Source organism: Anser anser (assembly GCF_964211835.1).
Source record: "Anser anser genome assembly, chromosome: 14".
Classification (NCBI taxonomy): Eukaryota; Metazoa; Chordata; class Aves; order Anseriformes; family Anatidae; genus Anser; species Anser anser.
The window spans coordinates 20127362-20146311 of record NC_139735.1 but is presented as its reverse complement, the minus strand read 5'-3'; the positions used below and the strand labels follow the sequence as shown (position 1 = coordinate 20146311).

General features: G+C 55.4%; 1 protein-coding gene across 4 annotated transcripts in view; it reads left to right on the top strand.

Annotated features, from left to right (window-relative positions):
• The first annotated feature begins 101 nt into the window (after nucleotides 1-101).
• The window catches only part of ABLIM3 (actin binding LIM protein family member 3), a 42118-nt gene continuing 23269 nt past the window's right edge, over nucleotides 102-18950 (top strand). For 2 of the 4 annotated variants that reach the window (XM_083799160.1, XM_083799159.1), the window contains exon 1: nucleotides 107-435. In XM_083799160.1, coding sequence (XP_083655286.1) covers nucleotides 423-435 — 13 coding nt within the window. In that variant the 5' untranslated portion in view covers nucleotides 107-422. Of the gene's footprint in view, nucleotides 436-18950 lie in introns of all 4 variants that reach the window. The other 2 variants (XM_083799157.1, XM_083799158.1) reach the window with 2 other exon arrangements.

Below are 18950 nucleotides of genomic sequence, written 5' to 3'. Positions count from 1 at the left end.
GCCCCGCGCTGCCCCCGGTGCTGCCCACCCCACCCCACCCCACCCCATCCCATCCCATCCTATTCCACCCCACCCCACCCCACCCCATCCCATCCCATCCCACCCCAGCACGGCTCGGCTCGGCACGGCCCGGGGCGGGGCGGGGCGGCCGGGGGGAGCGGCGCTGCGCGGCCCCACGCCCGCTATAAGAGCAGCGGCAGCGGCTGTGCTCCGCAGTGTATGGCAGCGCCGGTCCTCTCCCCGCCACCACCACCCCACTTGACCTTGAATTTGGCACTCGGGGCCGCCCTGGGATGCGGTGGAGCGCGCAGGACCCTCGCCCGTAGGAAAGGGAGAGGAGGCCCCCTCCCGCTGTAGGAGCGCAAGAGGATTTACAGAGCATCTTTGCCCCCTTTGTTGAAGGGCAGGGGAGGGCCGTCAGGATGAGCACCAGCAGTAAGTACGGCTCTCCATTTGCTATGGGAACGCGGCTGGGATGGCATGGATCTGTCTGGGAGGAATCGGAAGAAAATGTGACACCAGGGCTAGCAACTCTAATGGGCTGGGTATTTTTTGACACCAGGGCTAGCAACTCTAATGGGCTGGGTATTTTTTGTCCCCCTCCCCCTCCTCCCCCCAGCATTCTGCTTCCTGACAGGGTAAGGCTTGGCTGGGGATGCTTTTGTGTGCGCTGAGCCATGGTGCTTATCTCTGATGAGTACTTCTTCGCTCATGTTTCTGGGGATTGGAGGGCAGATCATGCAGTAAAATGTCGATATGCAACATGGGGAGAGGCAGCCAGGAACACTCTGACTGGCAGCAGGCTCACTTCTGAAGCTGCTGCCTACATATGAATAGACACTGGGGAGCAGCCAATGGGGAGGAGAAAGAGGAATGAGGAAGGGGAGACCCCAAAAGCAGGGATCTGAGCAGAGCCCAGGTGTGGTACAGAAAGGCATGTACCTCTGCAGTTGGGTGTTCCTATTGTGCACAGGTGAGGGAGAGGGATGGAGATACTCGTGCACTACATATGAATCGCTAAAGAAGCAGGGCGTAGAGACATGCTACATAAGATGAGAACTGGCACCTGCTGCTGGTCTGCTTACCTCTGGTTTTATGGCCTCCTTGCAAAGTCTGGGAAGATTGATCAAGTCACACCTGACTTCTTTTTCATGGCTTTTAGGATGTGTGACAGCTGTGCCCATTTTGCCAGCAGGTCCATTCCTTTAAAAGCATGCCCAGCCACCCCCCACCCACAGCAGCTGGTGCTGACTGCCAGGTGAGGGTGTTCCACCTGGGATGAGGTGCTGTCCCTCCTACGGGTCCCAAAGGCTGTGAGGAGTTCCCCAGGCAGTAAGTGGCAGATCAGTGACTTTGTCCCAGTAGTGTGCTGAGGTTTCTCAATCTGAGGGCTTGGGGTGGTTCCCAAGCAAAACACTGTGGAAAAAAAATCCTTGGCAGGCTGCAGGCAACAGAACAGGTGATTCCAGATCTGTTGGGCTGCGTCAGAAGTGAGAAAACTTCCCAGGTGCCAGCTGCACAAGCCACGCCTGGGGCACGAGCTAGCCCCTTTTTGGGGGAGCAGTGTGGCTGGTAGTGCCTGGGTAGGGACCAAAGGGGACCTATTTGTTCCTAGCCCTGCTGGATGCCTGGTAGCAGAGGTTCTTCCTTCTCTCTATCTCTGAGTGATGAATGTGGGATGGCACTCAGTGCTCCCTGGGGCCAGTGACTACAGTGGTTGGGTGGGACTTCATGCCTTCTCTAAGCCACTTCTGACAAATTTGTTTGTTCCTACTGGGGGTTCCTTCCTAGCTCTTAACAACCAGCTTGGATGCTGATAGCAATGAGGGTTGTTTATCATGCCACGTATCATGACTATCTGATTGTGCTGCAAAACTCCTTTACCCGTTCCTCCCCCATGCAGAGGTCCCAGCAAACCCAGACTTGCACCCTGCCTGTTGCTCTGCCCTCACTCACAAGCAGAGGCTGCCAGGCAGGCAGTGAGCATGGAGCTGGGCATCCCTTGGGAGGCACACCGCCTCCTCCTGCCACTGACTTGCTCCATGATCTCTGGCATGTCACTGGGCCATGCCGTGGCATCTGGATTTCACAGCCTAATGCTTTGCCTACATGCTGTTCCCCCTTCCTAGGTAGCCAGGTCCTTCCTAGGTAGCCATCTGGCTTATGGAAGGTTTGGAAGGCTGCTAACAGCTGCTGTTTATTTCTAGAGCTGTGGGTTGATTGATGCGGCGGGCACCATGTGGGACCACACCTTGTACAAGCAGCTTGGCTGCTCTCTGCAGTGGTTCTGCAGCCTGTGTCCCTCGTGAGGAGGGCTCGGAGGTGAGGGGACCCTGCCTGCAGTGTCATGCGCAGGGAGGGAGCTGAGCCCTGTGTGGAAGTGAGGAGAGGAAACACAGCAGGAGGAGGATGGATGACAAAGCCAGACTGTGCACAAGGTGATCAGCTACAGGTGCAGCTGCAGTACTGAAGTTTTGGTGTTGCCAAACTGATGCGATGAGGACACTTTTTATCCTCTGTTGTGCGCCTGATCTGTGAGTTGCCACATCTCCTTTCCTTTTTGCTTGGTGTGCTTTGGTAATGCTTCTGTTCTGTCCGAAGTGATGTGAGGCAGGAAGCCTGGGGTTGCTGGCCACTGTACTGGCCTCAAGCCCAGCTGTTGTGCAAAAATGCTGGCTGGGCCTCTGGGGGCTCAGGGCAGGATTTGTTGTGCTCAGGCTGGGCTGTGCAGGTGCATCTCCAAACACAGCACACAGGAGTCCCGTGTGCCCTCGCTGAGGGACTTGCTTTGCACCCACTGTGGGCCCTGGGGTTGGGAGCCCCATGTGTGTCCTCTCCTGTGATGCGGGGGTAGCAAAGCCATATGGAAATGTTGCTTTAAGGGGAAAAGTAGGCCCCTAATCTTGGATGTGAACTCATATCCTGAGGCTCCAGAGCAGCCCAAGGGGGCCCGAGGGTGCAAGGCTTGTGGTGGCTGGGAACGCAGCCTCCTGGTGTACAACAAGCGCTTGGAGGGCACAGAGTTGATATTTACATTAGCTACACTATTTATACCTCCCACTCGGATTAGCACTGCTAATTGGTTGCAAATGGATTCATACATTCCTGAACAGGTCTATCAGCGCTGTGCTGCATCTCTGCTGAGGCTGGATCTGGTGGTACTAGCCTTTGCCTTAGAGAACATCCTTTGAAATCACCCTCTGAAGCCTCCACAATTCCAGGCTCCAGCCTTTCCCCGAGAACATTTTGGGGGAGGAAAGTCCCATCCTGCTCCCTCTGAGCAGCTGACACCTGTCAGAGCATGGGAAGGCCTTGCAGGGGGGTTTGGTATGCGAGGTGGAAAGCTTTCCCCAGACCATCCCAGTCCCTGGCACCTCAAATCCCTGCAGAGCAGCCCCACTGGTCTCGGGAAGCCAGGACAGGAGGTGTGGAACAAGGCTTGCTGGCCAAGCCTTTGGGAAAGAAGTCTTCATGCCAGATACTGATGAATGCAGCATGTTTGCTTGGTTATTTTTACCATTCCTAAATCGTGTTCCCTGTTACGTGATGATCCACTGAGCGTAATTACCCAGTAATCTCCAGGCACATGTGGTTACAAGGTGTTTACCAGCAAACTCTGCTAAGTCCCCGTGTAATTAAAGAGGAATCATGTGGGGGTGAGCGTCTCCAGGAGCTGTGGCTCTGCCCGGTACGGCTCAGCAGGCAGGGGGTGATCCCCAGCTCCCCTACCTGCTGGGGAAGGATGTGGTGCTGCTCCCCTGCCCAGAAATGCAGCACCCTGAACCATCAGCCCAGGTGATGTGCAGTGTTAGTCTTCCCCTTGGGGTTATGGTACAGCCTCTTCTGCTATAGCACGCGTGGCTCCTGGACAGCACCGGTTCCTCTTTCATCTTGGCAGTGCTGGAGGCTGCTACAGCAAGCAGTAAATGTAGGACAAAGCACAGCTCCAGCAGGGAAATGCTGCCCAGGGCTGTGGGTGTTGCTGCCTGGTCCCCAAGTGCTTGGTGAGGTGGGCTCGGGGTCTGGAGGAGCCCTCGTGCTCCTCAGCCTGGCTGGGCAGGCTCTCGGTGCGGTGGGAGAAAAGATAAATCTCCAAACAGAGCTCTTCACTCTTGGGCAGCTGCTCCTGGGGGAGGCTTGTAGAAGGGAGAGAGTTTTGGGAAGGTTGGAGCAGTCCTGGTGCAGGTGGTACAGAGAAGGGGTGCAGGTGTAGATGGAGAGATTTATATACAGTGTTGTAAGAGGTGAAAAGCTACCTTCCTCACATGTTTTCTCCTAAACCAGCCGTGAACATCACCTGGTGCCCACACTTCCCTAAGGAGGGCTCTAGCACTGAGTTTTGTAGAACTGGGGCACCAAGGGAACCTCCAGGCTCCCTACCCACATCTCAGTCCTCTCATTTAACACCTGACCCTGACTGCTGCCACCAACCTAACACAAATCATCCCCTCCTTTCTTCTGCACAGCCAGCAAAGGGACAATCATCAATAGCGTTCACTTTGTCCAGGCTCTGAGTTTTCTGACAGCTTCTCTCTGTCCCCAGGCTGGTGGATGGACGCTGTCCTCTCACCAAGCTCTGCTCAGGCTCCCCACAAGCCCACTGTCTTGGCAGTTTGCCCTCTGAAGAGCAGAAGCCACAGAAAGTGGCCTTGCAGGCCAATGAAGTGCATGCTGTAAAGCCAATTGAGGCAATTGAATTATTTCAAGGGCCTGCTATGCTCTTATAAAACAAATAGCAAGTTTTCTAATGACAGAGTGACGATCAGTTTAGCCAGATAATTCTTTATGATGCCAACAGGCTGGGCTAATGACAGACTGTCCTGTTACCAGTGAGCTGCTGTGATGCTGCCTTTGCTCTCTGTGAAGGCAAACCCACCAAGCTCCTGCCAGACCCTGCAGTCCTATCATGGTGATACCATAATGAAGTGCTCGGAACATCTAATTAGATATTTTTAGACTAAACGCATCAGTGCCTCTCCATTGTGAGCACTGCTGCACCTCTGGAAGGCATCCTGGGGGTAGAGTAGTGATGGCAAGGGCCCAGGGAGAGAGCGGTGGGGGGAAGAGGGAGAATTTACAGAGTGGAAGGGGACCAGGAGTGACTGTGGCAGCCATAGGGAAGGCAGAGCCCAGATCCAGATGTTTTAGCCCTGGAAAGCTTGCTTGCAAACAGCTCAGGGTAGGCATGTCAGGGATGGCTGACAGACTGCAGCAGAGAGGGTTGTTCTTGCTTGGAGGGCACCCAGGCTGTCCCAAGTCCTCCTGTGCCCAGCCTCTGCACCCGTAGGCCCAGTAAATCACTGGGGAAGTAGAAGAGCTTGTGTGCCCTGATGCACAGCCCTGATGGACATGCTTTCTCTTCCAGAAAAGGGCTGTGTGAAGCTTAATAGTACCCAGTTGAGCATGTGGGGCAGCCAGCTTGGACATATGGTTCCCATATATTTGATGGTGGCTCAGGTTTTTGGTAGGTTATAGCTTATACCTGCATTTTTCAGTTCTGCTACAGTCTGCATGCTCTGTCAGTATCAGCCATAAGACCTGGGCTGGGAATTGATTTGCTTTCTTTGCTGCCTGGGGCAGAGATCTGAAAGAAGGAGGAGCTGATATTATGGTTTCCTTATGCAGCCTTCCTGACCTTCCTTTCTTCTTGCCCTTTTTACCCTGGCAAAGCCCTTCTCTGAGCTCCAAGCGTTGCTTGTTTTTCTGCTCATGCACGTTTTACTTCCATTTTGAAACACCTTTTTTCTGAGGCTTAGACAAGTGGGAAAGCCCTTGGGAGGAAGGTGTCTCTAAGGAGCAGGACAATGTAAGAGGGTGTGTTTATCTTGTGGGTTTGAAGCCATTCTGCTGGTTTCCATCTCCCTTCTTGGTAAAAAGGGATCCATTCTGGAGAGCACCAGGCTGCTGTGGGCAGGAAATGTGCTGTTGGTGCAATGCCACCCCTGGAGTCGTTCCTCAGCACATTTTGAGTCCACTGAGGTCTGTATTTTAGTTTGAGGGGTTAATGTGTTCTCACAACAGTGAATTTTGGGAAGATTTCTCTGGTGCATGCAGCCTGGGTGAGATGAGCACAACCCAGGCTGGGACTTGAGGTGCGAGCTACGAAGCATGCATCCCAGGCTCTGCAGTATGGCACTCTTCATGAGCACACTTTGTGCATCTTGCTCACAGAAGCACACTGAGGGCCTGCGTGCCCTTCCCACCACCCATGTCATGTACTCATCAGCCCTGAAGACGTTGCTGCCTCTTCCATATCCAGCCCTCAGGACCTGGCTGCAGGGAGGCGTCCTGGTGAGCACTGCCCAGCCCAGGAATGCTCGCTGGCGAGGGGAAGCTATTTTTGCTGGGGCGGCTCCCTGGCTCAGCACCACTTGCTGGGACAAGTCAGGCACCTGCTGGGGGTGTCCCCAGCTGCAGCTGCTCCCCAGCCTGGATTCACTGCGCAGGCGGGGAGGGCTGTTTTTCCCCCGGTCAAGGACTCGTCCCTGCCCCTCTGGCCCTCCCCAGGGGACCCATGGCAGGTCCCTGTGTCTCCAGCTTCTCCCACCAGCTGGGGATCTGCATTCAGGTGCTGCATGCAGTGAAGGCAGGGGAAAACTGTACTTGTCTGGGGCAGGCAGAGGTCCTGGGGGATGCAGACCTATGTGCACTCAGCACCCATGGAAAATACATCCTGTAAGGGGCAGGATGCTGGGTGGGCAGGTGAGCTGTACGGCTCGGTGCCGGTTTCTCCTGTCAGCTCTGCTCCAGACTTTCTCTCTCTCTCTGCTCATATCGCAGCAGCCCTCGGAGTGTGATAGAGTGCAGGCTTCCCTAGCACCACTGCGCTCGCACAGCCACTGTCTGCACTCGGGTCCCAGCATGGCGCTGGTCCCTGCACACCCCTCCCTGCCCGCGCCCTGCGGGTGGCATGGGGTGCCCCTGCCTCCCTCCTCAGCACCCCCTGTCCTCAGAGGATGAAGAAGGGGGGAAAAAGTGAGATGAGCTCCCTCTGACCTGCTGCAAATAGCCACATCACCCGCATGTGTCTGAGCGATGTGGGCGAGCTGTGGCTCCTACAGGCGTGTCCAATGCTTGGTCACTGGCACTGATGGAGAAGCACCTGGGGGTGCTGCCTGTGACACAGAGCGTGTCATTGCCTCAGCATGTGGTGGGACTCTGCTCGGGTTGTGCCTCTCCTAATCTTGCCCAGCTGCTGACCAGGTCTGGGGCACTGATGGAGGTTTCCATCTTCCTGATGGAGGCATCAGGTCTTCAGTCAGGCCTTGGGAGGGAAGGGGAGGATGCTTTTCTGCAGGAATCAGGGAGACAGAAGTAGTTATCCTGGTGCTGTTGGAGTGCCCCTGGGCTTTCTGAATGCTCCTGTGCTCCCTCTGCCCGTGCTGGGCTGGAGACTGGGGTTGATCAAGAAACTTTGGTCTTCTCTGTTTGTCCAGGCGGCCTCCTGAAATTCAGTTCTTGGGGTCTTTTGTGCCTTCAGGAGGAGGTTTTCTATGGCACCAAGCTATCTTCCACCTCTTGCTTGTCTGGGACCACCAACCAGAAGGAGAATCACACAAATACAGCAGCTTCCTCATGGGCACTGGGCATGCAGGGAGCAGCACAGCCACCTCCTCAGCGAGGAGGCTTCCTCCACTTGCCTCTGGGGCACGAAGCTGGGTGATCCCCAGCTCAGAACCCTTCACCCTGTGAGAAATCTTCCCTCTGGATAGCCACATCACCTCTGTGAGGGGATCTGCTGTGTTCCCCAGCATCAGTGCCAGCTGCCTCCTTGGGAGGGAGCAGGTTGGGCCCAATCCTTCCCCTCCAGGATGGGACATAAATGGCAGTGCTGGCCCAGGCAGGCTGACCAGGGAGAGCTGAGGGACCAGGCGTGGATGTTCTCCCCCCTCACTTTTTTTAAAAAGTCACTGTCTGCATGGTGAGTTTTATGTGGTGATGACAGTTCCTGAGGGGTTACATATAAAATCCCTTGCATCTCCGAGGATGCTACCAGTTGAAAGCTTTTATGGCATTTTAAAAATAGCTGCAGAGGGGGAGAGAATGAGTAGATGGATGGGTAGGTGGATCCCTAATAAGGAGAGAAGAGGAAACTGCAAGAGAGGGAATGGAAAGACTTTAGTGAACGGCATGTGAGTGATTGCTGAGGGAGGGGGGGATGCAGTTGTACTGAGCTGCGTGCCCAGCAGGAGCGGGAAACCCTATAAAAAGCCTGGACATGAGATACGTTCCTTGCACAAGTCAGGGAGAGAGGGATGGGATGAGCATCAGTGTTGGCTGTCTCTCTTGCACGTGCTCCTGGTGTTCTACAAGTAGCCATTAAAATTAATCCCCAATTTGGGCTTGCTGCTGCTCTTGCGTGGCTCCCCGAGCACCTCCAGGCTCACCCATGCCCCTCTGCCCGCTTCAGGCTGATGGCCTTGCCTGGGAGCTGGCAGATGAGATTGATTTTTGGCTTTCCCCATGGTCTTTCCTACCTGGGCTGTGCTCCAAGGAGAGGTGCTGAGGCTGCCTCTCTGCTCTGGCCCTTGGCTTGCTGCTGACAGCCTCCAGCTCTCGGAGGCAGGACCTGGTGGGGCTGGGACAGAGGGTCCCCATTCCTCCATGGAGCAGTGATCCTGGCAGGATGACCCTTTGGGACAGCCCCTCGCTGCCTCACATCACTGCTGGTGTGGCAGCTCCAGGGCTGCTGTACAGCCCAGTGCTCTCCCCCAGCATTCAGGGAAGATTATATGGAGCGTCTATAAGAAATGCTAATTGCTTTGGCTTGTGCTTGGTACAGCAGAGCCACCAGGCACTCAGAGCTTTTAGTCAGCTCAGAGATCTGCCGGATCCTTCCTCTCCCTCCTCCAGAGAGCCAGCAAAGGTCTGATGTGGCCATCGCTGATCCTTTCATCCCTGAGCCCAGCTGAGCAGTGGGCTGGCACCCACGTGTGCTGCCCCAGCACCCATCATGACATAGGGACAGCAATGTGCTGCCATCGGGGTGCCACAGCCCTGGGCAGGCACAGCACACTCAAGCGAGGCTTGTGTTGGAGGAAGGTGCTGGGAGGGTGTTGGGAGCTTCCCGTCCCAGGGAAGAGGACGGAGCTCATGGCGCAGCAGAAGCCTTCAACACCGTTCTGCTGCCTGTCCTCCCTGAGCCCCACTGCTGTTGCTCTCCTGATCTGCCCCTGGCAATCAGATCTCTGTGAAGCTGGGCTCATTTGGTGCAGGCTGCTGGGGAGCATTCCTTGGCTTTGCCCCTGCTCAAACAGCAGGGAAAAGCGCTGTTAACAAGATTCCTCTGTCAAATATGCCAGCCTGTCACATCCAGGCCATCTCCCCCTGCTCCCCTGCGCTTGCTTTTTTTTTGTCTGTTTTTTTCTTCCTCAGCAGTGAGGCAAATAATCAGGGAAGCTGGGAAGTGTGTGTTCCCTGGTCCTTGTGCTGGCCTCTCACAAAGTGCTGCTGCTGGTCCACGTGCTGTTTTCCTATTGTGTTTTTCCAGCTCTCAGCTTTTGTCCAACGCTGCAACTCAGGAGCTGGAGTCCAAGCCCAGGTATCCTCTGGGGGCGTTGAGGTCTTCACCCTGCCTTTGTCACCAGACCTGGGGCTTGGTGGTAACGTGGATGGGTCCTGGCTGGCCCTGGTGATGCTGGTGGGCAAGGGGACGTGTGAGCTTGGGGGTCTCCTGGGAGCTGCATGGAGCCTCCTCCAGGTGCCTGGTGAATCGAGGACTTGCCAAGAGAGGTCATCTGCGGCTGTCCCAGTTCCTTCCTCCATGCTTGGGTCTGGTGGCACAAAGGGTACAATTCAGAAAATTTTGCTCCTTGGCAGGCAGTTCCTGGCTCATGTAAGCCAAAAGCATGCACAACAAAGCCCGTGTTGATTATGTCCCTTGAAAAGAGGACTTGTTCCCTGGAAAACACGGCTCTGCTGGGCCCGTTGACCACCCGATAATTGGCACTAATGAGGATCTGCGAGGTGGGTGCTGGGGACAGATAGTTGTTGCTGGTGTGCGGCGGGGAAGGGAGATGTGACCTTGGTGCAGGGAAGCTGGGCTGTGGGATGGGGCTGTCCCTGGAGAGCACTCTGCTCTCCTCCTGCAGCGCTTAGCTGCAGAGGATCTCTGGTGCTTACTGTACACAGATGGATTTATTTACATCTATATTGCAGGGAGCTGGGATGTGGAGGGTGAAATGCCATGTTGGGAGCATAGGGCTGATGCCAGGTTGGGCTGTTTGCCTCCAGCCTGACCACCGGTGCCTTTTTTCTCCAGGCCCTGATGAAGGCACCGAAAGCTTTTAGCAAGAGACAGCCACATCTGCCTGCCTGCCACTTCCTGCGCTGGCAGCCACCCCTTTCCTTTTGAAGTCTGTTCCTGGGCGTACACAGGAGCCAAGGAGAGCAGGAGTGTGGGAAGGAGGAGGGGAGGATGAGTCTGTGTGAAACCCCTGTGTACACGCGCCCTGGGGAGCTCATTGTTCTGCCCTGCCACGTCCTCCCCTCCATGCACACTGTCCCCTGCTGGCACTGAGCCCTTGTGGCCCCCTGGTAGGAATGCCCCGTGTCCCTGGGGGCTCAGGATGTGCCTGGGGTTTCCAGCCCCCTGGGAGGGCCTGGCACATGGGCTCTGGTGGACTGAGGTAGTGGGGTCGGGTGCTGCTGCCCTGCTCCAGCTTTCCTGTAACACCTGCACTGATTCCATTGCGGGTTCTCATCTTCTTCTTGCTAAAGTGTCCAAGCTGTTGCACCCAGTCCTTTCTCTGGGAGGTTTTTCAGGCTGCCAGCCCCTCTGACCACCGCCTCCACCTGGTTGCCCACTCTTGACCCCATAACCAGGAGCCCCAAGGCTTTGCCCCCCGCGTTGTGCTCTGCGTGTCAGAGGCTGTCTGTGCTGTGAGGGTGGCTTGGCAGCGGGAGAGCTTCCCTTGGGGATCTGTTTTTTTCTTAGAACAAACAACCAAGTGGGATGCTATTTTCCCATTCAAGCTGAGAGAGGTTGTAGCTGCTGCTTTTTGACCCTAAACCCTGACGTTTGTTTTATAATTATCTCTGTCTTCAATGAAGTGTGACCAAGAGATGAGAGCAGAACATGCTTTGGCGGTGGACGCAGCTTGTGGTTTTGCAGTTTCAGGGCTTATGTCAATATATTTGTAGCTGCATCGCTACTTCCTACATTGACCTTGGGCTGGGGGTCCAGATGAGCCTCAGGCTGTTTGAGGAAGCGTTTTTGGAGCCCTGCTCCTTTCACAGCCAGCCATGGAGATGGCCTGCCCTTGTGGGGCTGGCACCGGGCGTTGCCCCAAAAGGGTCCACTTGGTCTTGGCAGCATGGCCCTGAAACACCTCACATCAGGGCTTGGGCTGAATAACCTGGCCTTGTCCCCAGGCACCCACCCACGTCACCTTAAGAGTGTCCTCAGGTTGGGTTCCTGCCCTGCCTCAGGGCATGTGAAGGGCTCCCCCAGCCTCCCGGATGCTTCTTCCCTGTGCCAGGCTGGGATGTCCCACAGCATGGCATGGAGCTGCCAGAGGGAAATGGCCCATGGGCTGATGGGCACCATCTCGGTGGCACAGCTCAGTGTGTGCCCTCGGTTGCTTCCTTGAAGGTCATCCCAAGGTGAGCAGCTAAAAGGCAGCTCTCCTCCTCCTCCTCTTCACAGCCCTAGTGCTTTCCCACCCCATTGTTCCCTCCTGCCCCAGCCTTCCCTCCAGGGTTGTAAGCTTGTCTCCTTCCTTTTTTTTTTTTGCCTTTTCCTCCTTTCCTCTTTCTCTCCTCTCCTCTCCCACCAGCTTTGTTCGCCCTGGCTGTGTACTGGAGTTGCCATGGTGATTGCTGGAGCGTCTCCGCATCCCAGGGCAGGTCCTGTGCCCGGCCCTGGGAGCGGCAGGGCCCACTCCTGCCCCTCAGGGGGACCAGCCACCATGTCCTCCTGGGGGTGGGGGTCTCTGGGGACATCCCTGTGACACACCCTGGTGTGTGAGGGGAGGATGGGTCAGGGTGCAGGGTGGTCCTTGCCCACCCGGGATGGGGCCATGCAGCACCTTGTGCTGGGAGAGGTGCTGGCAAGGCTGCTGCGTGGTGTGGCATCATTAGCCTCTCATTGCTGGAGCTGTTAATCTTCGATAAATGTTGCTGATGAGTGAACATCACTTATGGAAAACAGAGGAGCCTGCTGCAGCATGGGCTGTCCCTATAACGGGCACCTCCATGTGCCAGCAGAGGGGCAGAAAGCTGTGCAAGTACCAGGCTGAGCCCCATTAACTTTTATGGGACACGTGCACCTTTCTTTTAGGGAAAAAGCTTTCTTTTTCCCACCCTGGGAGCCATGCTATTGCTCCTGTTGATATTATGTCACCATGCAAGTACCTGCAGAGACTTCACCTTGCCTTGGCCATGCTCAGGACCCTGGGGTGCAAACATCCCCAGGACTTTGGGCAAAGTGATACCTGGATCCCAGATCCTTTTTTGGGGCATGATGTACATGGAGGACCAACGCTGGCAGCGGGGACTTAGCTGCATGCCCAGCTGGGGAAGGTGCCCCTTCATGAGCCATATTCTGGTGTTGGAGGACACGAGCAGAGCAGCGGTTTGGAGGCAGACAGTGACCTGTGGTCTCTGGTGCTGCTTGGCAGACAACGAGATAACCTTTCAGTATTTGTCAGAGCTTTTGTGTCCCTTTCATGAGATAATTAGGGTGACGTGTTATTAGCTGATTACTGGGGGAAAAATATATTTACTGAGGATTTATTCTAGAAACATTAATCTTGTGTATAGTTGCTAAGTCCCCATAAATAATCTGGTTTTGATAATCAATTGCTATTGTGACCTCCCTTATAAATATCAATTAAATGCACACTTAATTCACATAAAGTTGCCAGATTTACTTGTACGTTTCTGTCCTGCTGTTTGCCTCAGGCAGTTGTCTGTGTGTGTGTTAGCTCCACTCTGTTTATCAGACAGCCCCAAACCAGGATGTGGCTTGCCAAGGCGGAGCAGTGGCAGCAGCAGCGAGGCTCCTCTCCTGGGGTCCTATGAGGAAAGCCCAGCACATCCCAGCTCCCTTCTAGATCAAACAAAAGTGCCCTGCAAACAGCGATGCACAGAGCCCTTCCCCTGCCCTTTTTGTGCTTTGTGTCAGGTTTGAGGGGAGCAGGAGCAGTCCAAAGAGATCCTTCACCCAGAGCAACCCAAGGTGCATGGCCGTGCGTGAGCTAAGCCCCAGTTTGCGGGTGCCAAAGCCCCTGCAGAGGCTTTCAGCAGCCTTGGTTTGAGCTCCAGGGTGATGGCAGAGCTGGGTGTGCAGCTCCCGTAGCTCTGTGGTGCCTTTTTGCTTGTTCATGATGAGGCTTGGCTGGAAACCCAGGTCTGGGTGGGCTCTGCAGGGTCCTGAGTGACCTCGGGCCAGTGGTGGGAGTTTCTCGAGCCTCGGTGTGGGCGGGTGGGTCAGAGGGGAATGAAGTGGGGCTGTTGTAGGGGTGAGGCAGTTGGCCCTGGCTAGCAGGACATGTCACTGTCAGCTTCCTCTGGAGCTGCAGGGAGATTCCAGTCTTGAATCAGGCTCTGTTGCTTGTCGGGGCTACGGTGACTTATTTTATCCTCTTGCAATGTTGCACACCCAGAGAGGGAAGAGGACTGGCTTTGTTCTGGCAGAGCCCAGAGGTGCTGGTGGCCTTCCTGCCAGGGAACACATGGATGGGCCAGGTGGGAGCATGGCAAACCTCCTGCTGTGATTAGGGATGTGGGGTTTTTTCCCCTCACCTGTGCCCCCTATGGCGCTGCCCCATAGCTGCAAGAGCTGGTGGTCCCTGGAGCGCAGCCTGCCTGCCCCTGCCAAGACACCAGGAGGGACAGCTTGAGCAGTGATGGTCTCAGTGACAGGGACCTTGCTAGGGGAGCTGTAAAAGAAATGATGAAGCTGTTGGAATTGCTGGGAAGACGTCAGCTAAGATCTCCTCCTGAGCCTGGCTGGAGCCCAGCCTGCTAATTGTGGTGGTAGGGGAAATACACAAACATACAGATGGCAAGGAGAACAGAAACTGCTGCCTCTTAATATCGAAAGCTCTGTTTCTGACCAACTGAAATCGACATATGGCAGAAGATAAACGCTAACAGCTTTGGGGGAGAGCGGCACACATCACCAGCCTGCTCAGGAGCACCTTGAGCCCTTGCAAAGCCCTAAGGGGGATTTGCCTCTCCCTGGGCAGCAGGATGGCCAGCCCAAAGTCACTGCTCAGGGGAGCATCACCTCTAGGGTATCATTCCTTGATTTTTTTTTTTTGTAGTTGCAAAGGGGCTGTGCCTATAGCTTGTAACAGATGTTCTGTCCCATGGGGCTTCACCCTGACCCTAGACACTGAGGGTGGGATGGGTGAGATGGACATCAGGCAGCAGGAGGCAGCTCAGTCAGCCCATGGGACAGTGAGCCTGATGCTGTGCTCCAACCCACGGTGTCTGCGGTGCCTAAAACCCCTTGGTGGCCATGTGGTTGGCACATATACGGTGCTGTGCTCCTGGCTCTGCCACCCCCTGCATAGCCACGTGTCTCCCTTGCACCCTGCGGGGGGGTGCAATCTTTTTCTGACCACTTAAAGGCTCCATTTGCTGCCTTCAACAGAATTAGAGTGGAGATTACAATAGATTAAAGGAGGCGGTAAGCACCCTCTGTGCTGCTTGTGTCATATGTGAAGGCCCCATGGGGGCCAGCTGGGTTGGGGCTCTGCTGAACCCTTGTCCTTTGCATATTTTTTGTAGGATGGTCCATATTAAGTGGCTACAAGTGTGTTTTCTCTTCGGATGCCATGGTTTGGAGGCAGTTTTATGTCCTGGCAGGGACGTGGCAGTGCCCTTCACACCGCAGCTGCGAGCTGTGCTGCACTGCTACCCGACTCTAGCTGTTTCAGAAGCACCTTCCTGGGGCGTAAGAGAGACCAGAGGAATTTGGAGCCTGCCGGGGAAGCTCCAGATCCATTTTGCTGCCAGCCCTGAGCCGAAATTCATCCCCTGGAATGTGACTGGCTGCACGGCGGCTGGTCTTGAACCTCCAGCTTCCGAGCATGCACTGATGGCAGTAAGGTTGCCCTGTAACCTACACCCCTTCGGTGCATCCTATTTTTGTGGAGTCTGTCCCCTCTGTGACGCCAGGGCTCGCTTGGCCAGCTGTCACCCCCAGTCCAAACTCCCACTTCATTGCATTAATATCTGTGCGGTGTCTCTGGCTAGAGATTTGATTTCAAGTTCCCTCCCCAGAGCAGAAGGAGTTAAAAATAGTAAATCCACCACCCTTCATTCTCTGGCGATGACGTAGCCTCCCATTTTGGAATTACAATGCCAGTGTGAATATGGTCTAAAATAAAACAAATGAGCGTGCTGTGCTCACTCTGCAGAATAAAAGAACAAGTTCCAGTCTCGAGCAACACCATGGAGGAGCCTCTGTCTGCTAACCTGCACCTGCAGAAAGCAAAAATTCAGCTTTCTTGCAGCGCTTGTGTTGGCCAGATGAAGGATGATATGCACGGAGTGATTAGCGGGGTAATAGAGGTGGCATCCAGCCCACTGGGGAACCAACTGATTGCCGGAGGAGCTGGAAAGGAATTAGCTTAGTGCATTATGGTTTGACACTGTCTTCCTCCAGCATCACATACAAACCGCCCTGCCAAGGGGTAGCTGGATGCCAGAAGTGAATTACTGGGGCAAAGCTGTGCTGGATGCAGCTGTGGTCCATGTAAAGGGCAGGGCGTGAGCAGCGGGCACCAGCCCTGAGCAGCAGCCTGCCTCCATCTCCCCGAGTGGGGCTCTTGCTCTGAGCTGGTCTAGAAAATCCAAAATCTTCACATTTTTCCCTCTCAGATGCTGCCCTAGTTTAAAAATGCTGGTTCCTGGCTTGCTTTGTAATATTTTAAATATAGCATCCTTTATTTTTTTAACGTATGCACCATATGTTTTGAAAACTGCAACAAAATCCGTGGGGCTTGTGGGTGGAGATTAAAGGGAAAAAAACATTTCCATACAGGAAGCTGCAAATGCGAAACACAGCAGCAAACAGAAAATCCCTCAGTGCATCAGCCAGAAATAAGCTCCTTTCTGTCCTGGCTGCCTCAGACCCACTCCTGTGCATGCAAGGAACTGACCTGAACCTTTCCATTGTGTCAGCTCCTCACCCAGATGCCCTGGCACCAGCTCCTCAGCCCCCTCCAAAGCCTGGTGTTTGATGCCACTGTGTCGGAGAGCATCCTCCTTTGCTTTTTCCCTTTTTCAGTGCTGTCTATTTGTCTTGTTTGTTTGGCTGGCTGGGCCCGATCCCTCAGGATTGGTTGCTGCATCCCTCAGCTTTGATGGCAGCGGGGAGCGTACACCGTGGCTCACTGTGCTCCCTCCCAGGAACAAATGCAGACTCAATTTAGCAAGAAATTCAGCTGAAGCAAAAAATGACGAGCTAATAGGTTTCATCTCTTGGCCAAAGCCTCAAGTTTTTTTCCACCGTGCACATCTGGCGCGCCTTGAGCCAAGGACCTAAAGGCATTTGCTTGCAGGGACACCCCAAACCTGCCCAGCCTGGTTAGAGCAGAAAATAGCAACATGTGGGCTGGGGCCGGGCTTGCTCCCCAGCCCGGGCGCTCTCCTCCTGTTCTCTAGCTGCCAGGAGCTGCCGGATGAGTCGTTTCACCGCCTGCAGCTCACCCACTTGTCACGCCTCATGAATAAAATCTAGGGGAGGAGATGGGCTGTGGCCAACCTGTGGCTGCTGGCAGGCTGCTTCCCTCTGGGGCCATCCTGCAGGTCCCCAGCCATGGTCACTGTCACCCCCGCAGGCAGGAGAGGGGCTGGGTGCCAAGGACAGTGGTGCGGAGGGGGCTGGTGGGACCCCCATGGCTGCCGGGTACCCAAAGCTCGTGCTGGGGTGGCCCTGAGGGGGATGACACCAGTTGGCCACATTGGAGGAAGGGACCTGGGACAGAAACCCCCTGAGAGTCAGAGTCAGCCCCTTGCTGGTTCCCAGCCTGCAGTGATGCCTCTTCGTGGGTTCCTCTGTGTTTGTTCCAGCTCTGCAGCATCCCCTTGCAGTAGAGGTTCGGGGCTGGGGCTGTGTGTCACCCTGTGGGATGTGGGGCTCTTGTGGCATGGGGATGGCAGGGCGGAGGGAGGGTGCTACCAAGGACCTTAGCTGCACATTGTGTCCTCTGGAGAACATGGCCTCAGGTACTCCTCCTGCACCTGGGACCCGCTGAGAGCATGCTCTGCGACCGTCCCAGTGGGTTTGTGCTCAACCAGGTCTCCATCCCGGAGTAGTCCTCAACTCAGTTTGGGGCTCAGGCAGAGCTCAAGCCCAGCACACCATGGATATGTGATGTATCAGCATGCTGGACTTACTCATCTGCCTCGCCCCCACGCTCATACACAATTTACTTGTATCTATAGCAGCCTGGGCAAGATTTTTAAGCTGAACCAGATGTAAGGATGAAATTCCATCTTCAGCCTCCCAGTGGGGATCCCTCCTTGCCCGCCTCGAGTAAATCTTTCCGCTGCCCAAACCGCTGATCTCAGGGAGCGCCACACATCTGCTGGGAGCCGGTGGGATCGGCATCCAACAAGAGCTTACGGCTGCCGGCCAGGGCTGGAAAACATCAGCGGGGTGAGGGCTGCAGGTCTCTGGGGCACTGCAAGGTCTCTGGACCTGTGGCCGGGGTCTCTCAGCTTCTCCCAGCTGGCTCCAGTCCCTCTGCATACCCCCGGGCTTCATGCCCATTGCTTATTGCTCGTCAGACCTCCTGAAGCATGGCTGACCCCTCTGATTCGAGAGGTGATCCCTCAGGAGAAACCTGGTCTGGCTTTCTGGGCTGGGATCCAGCATTTTCACAGCCTCCTGGGTTAAGAGCTGATGTGTGCATGCCAGCGGTGTCTGCTCAGGGCATCGGAGCCCCTGTGTCCCCTGCAGTGCTGGGGCTCTGCTCTCACTTCCCACCTGGGTGAGAAGAGCTCCGGGCAGCGTGTGTGGCACTGGGAGCTGCATGGTGCTACAGGGTATCTGAATCAAGCCCTTCTCCACCTTGCATGTCTCATAAAGGCTTTTTTGTCTTCAGCTGACTCTTTTCTAGCGAACCCTGCTCACAGGTGCTGGGCAGGAATGCTTTGCTTGGACTGCTACTGCACTAGGATAAGCCCCCAGCGAATCTCTCCCTTTGCAGGCTTGCCCTGCCCTCCCGTTTCTCCCCCCACCAGCTCCTGCAGTTTCCTTCTGGTGTGCTGAACATGCACATCATGTCTGAGGCTCAGCCTGATGTTCTCTGATTTCTGGTTCACCCTGTACGCTTTTGCTGCCAGGCCTTTTTGCTGGAACAGAGCAGATCAGGTGGCTGCCTGAGAGTGCACGCAGCCAGCCTCCAGCACCCACACTTGGGGTGACCAGGCCTTGTGTGGGGACCTCAGGGTGGCTGTTGGGAGCTGGGAGCAGGGTCCTGAGCACCTCTGAGCTAGTCCGCACCATTCCCTCGTCAGCATCCTGCACCTGATGCCTGTGCCAGCCACAGGCATCGCCCTGCAGAGCCGACGGGGTGAGTTGCATCGGAGCCATGAGATGGGGACATATCCTGCGTGCTCGGGGAAGCATCTTGCTTCCTAGCACTGCCAGTCACTGTGGAGCATCCTTGCTCAGGGATGGGGCAGAGGGGGCAGCTCCCAGCTGTTCTGCTGCAGCCACCCTGGGGCAGGATCCCGTGCCACCCCACTGTCCCCCCAGGACCACCGTGCTGTCCCCTCCTGTTCGGTGCAGCTCCCAGCTGCAGGCTCACCATGGCTCCTGCCCTGCAGCCAAGCATCCCAGCCATTATTAATTAAAACACAATCTATCCTCTCTCTCCCTCTCCCCAAGCCACCAAGAACTGCTAAAATATTCTCAGGGCTAATAGGGAGGGGAATTAAATAGTTACTGTGCAATTCAAGCTGTGCCTTTTGGAGATTTATTGCCG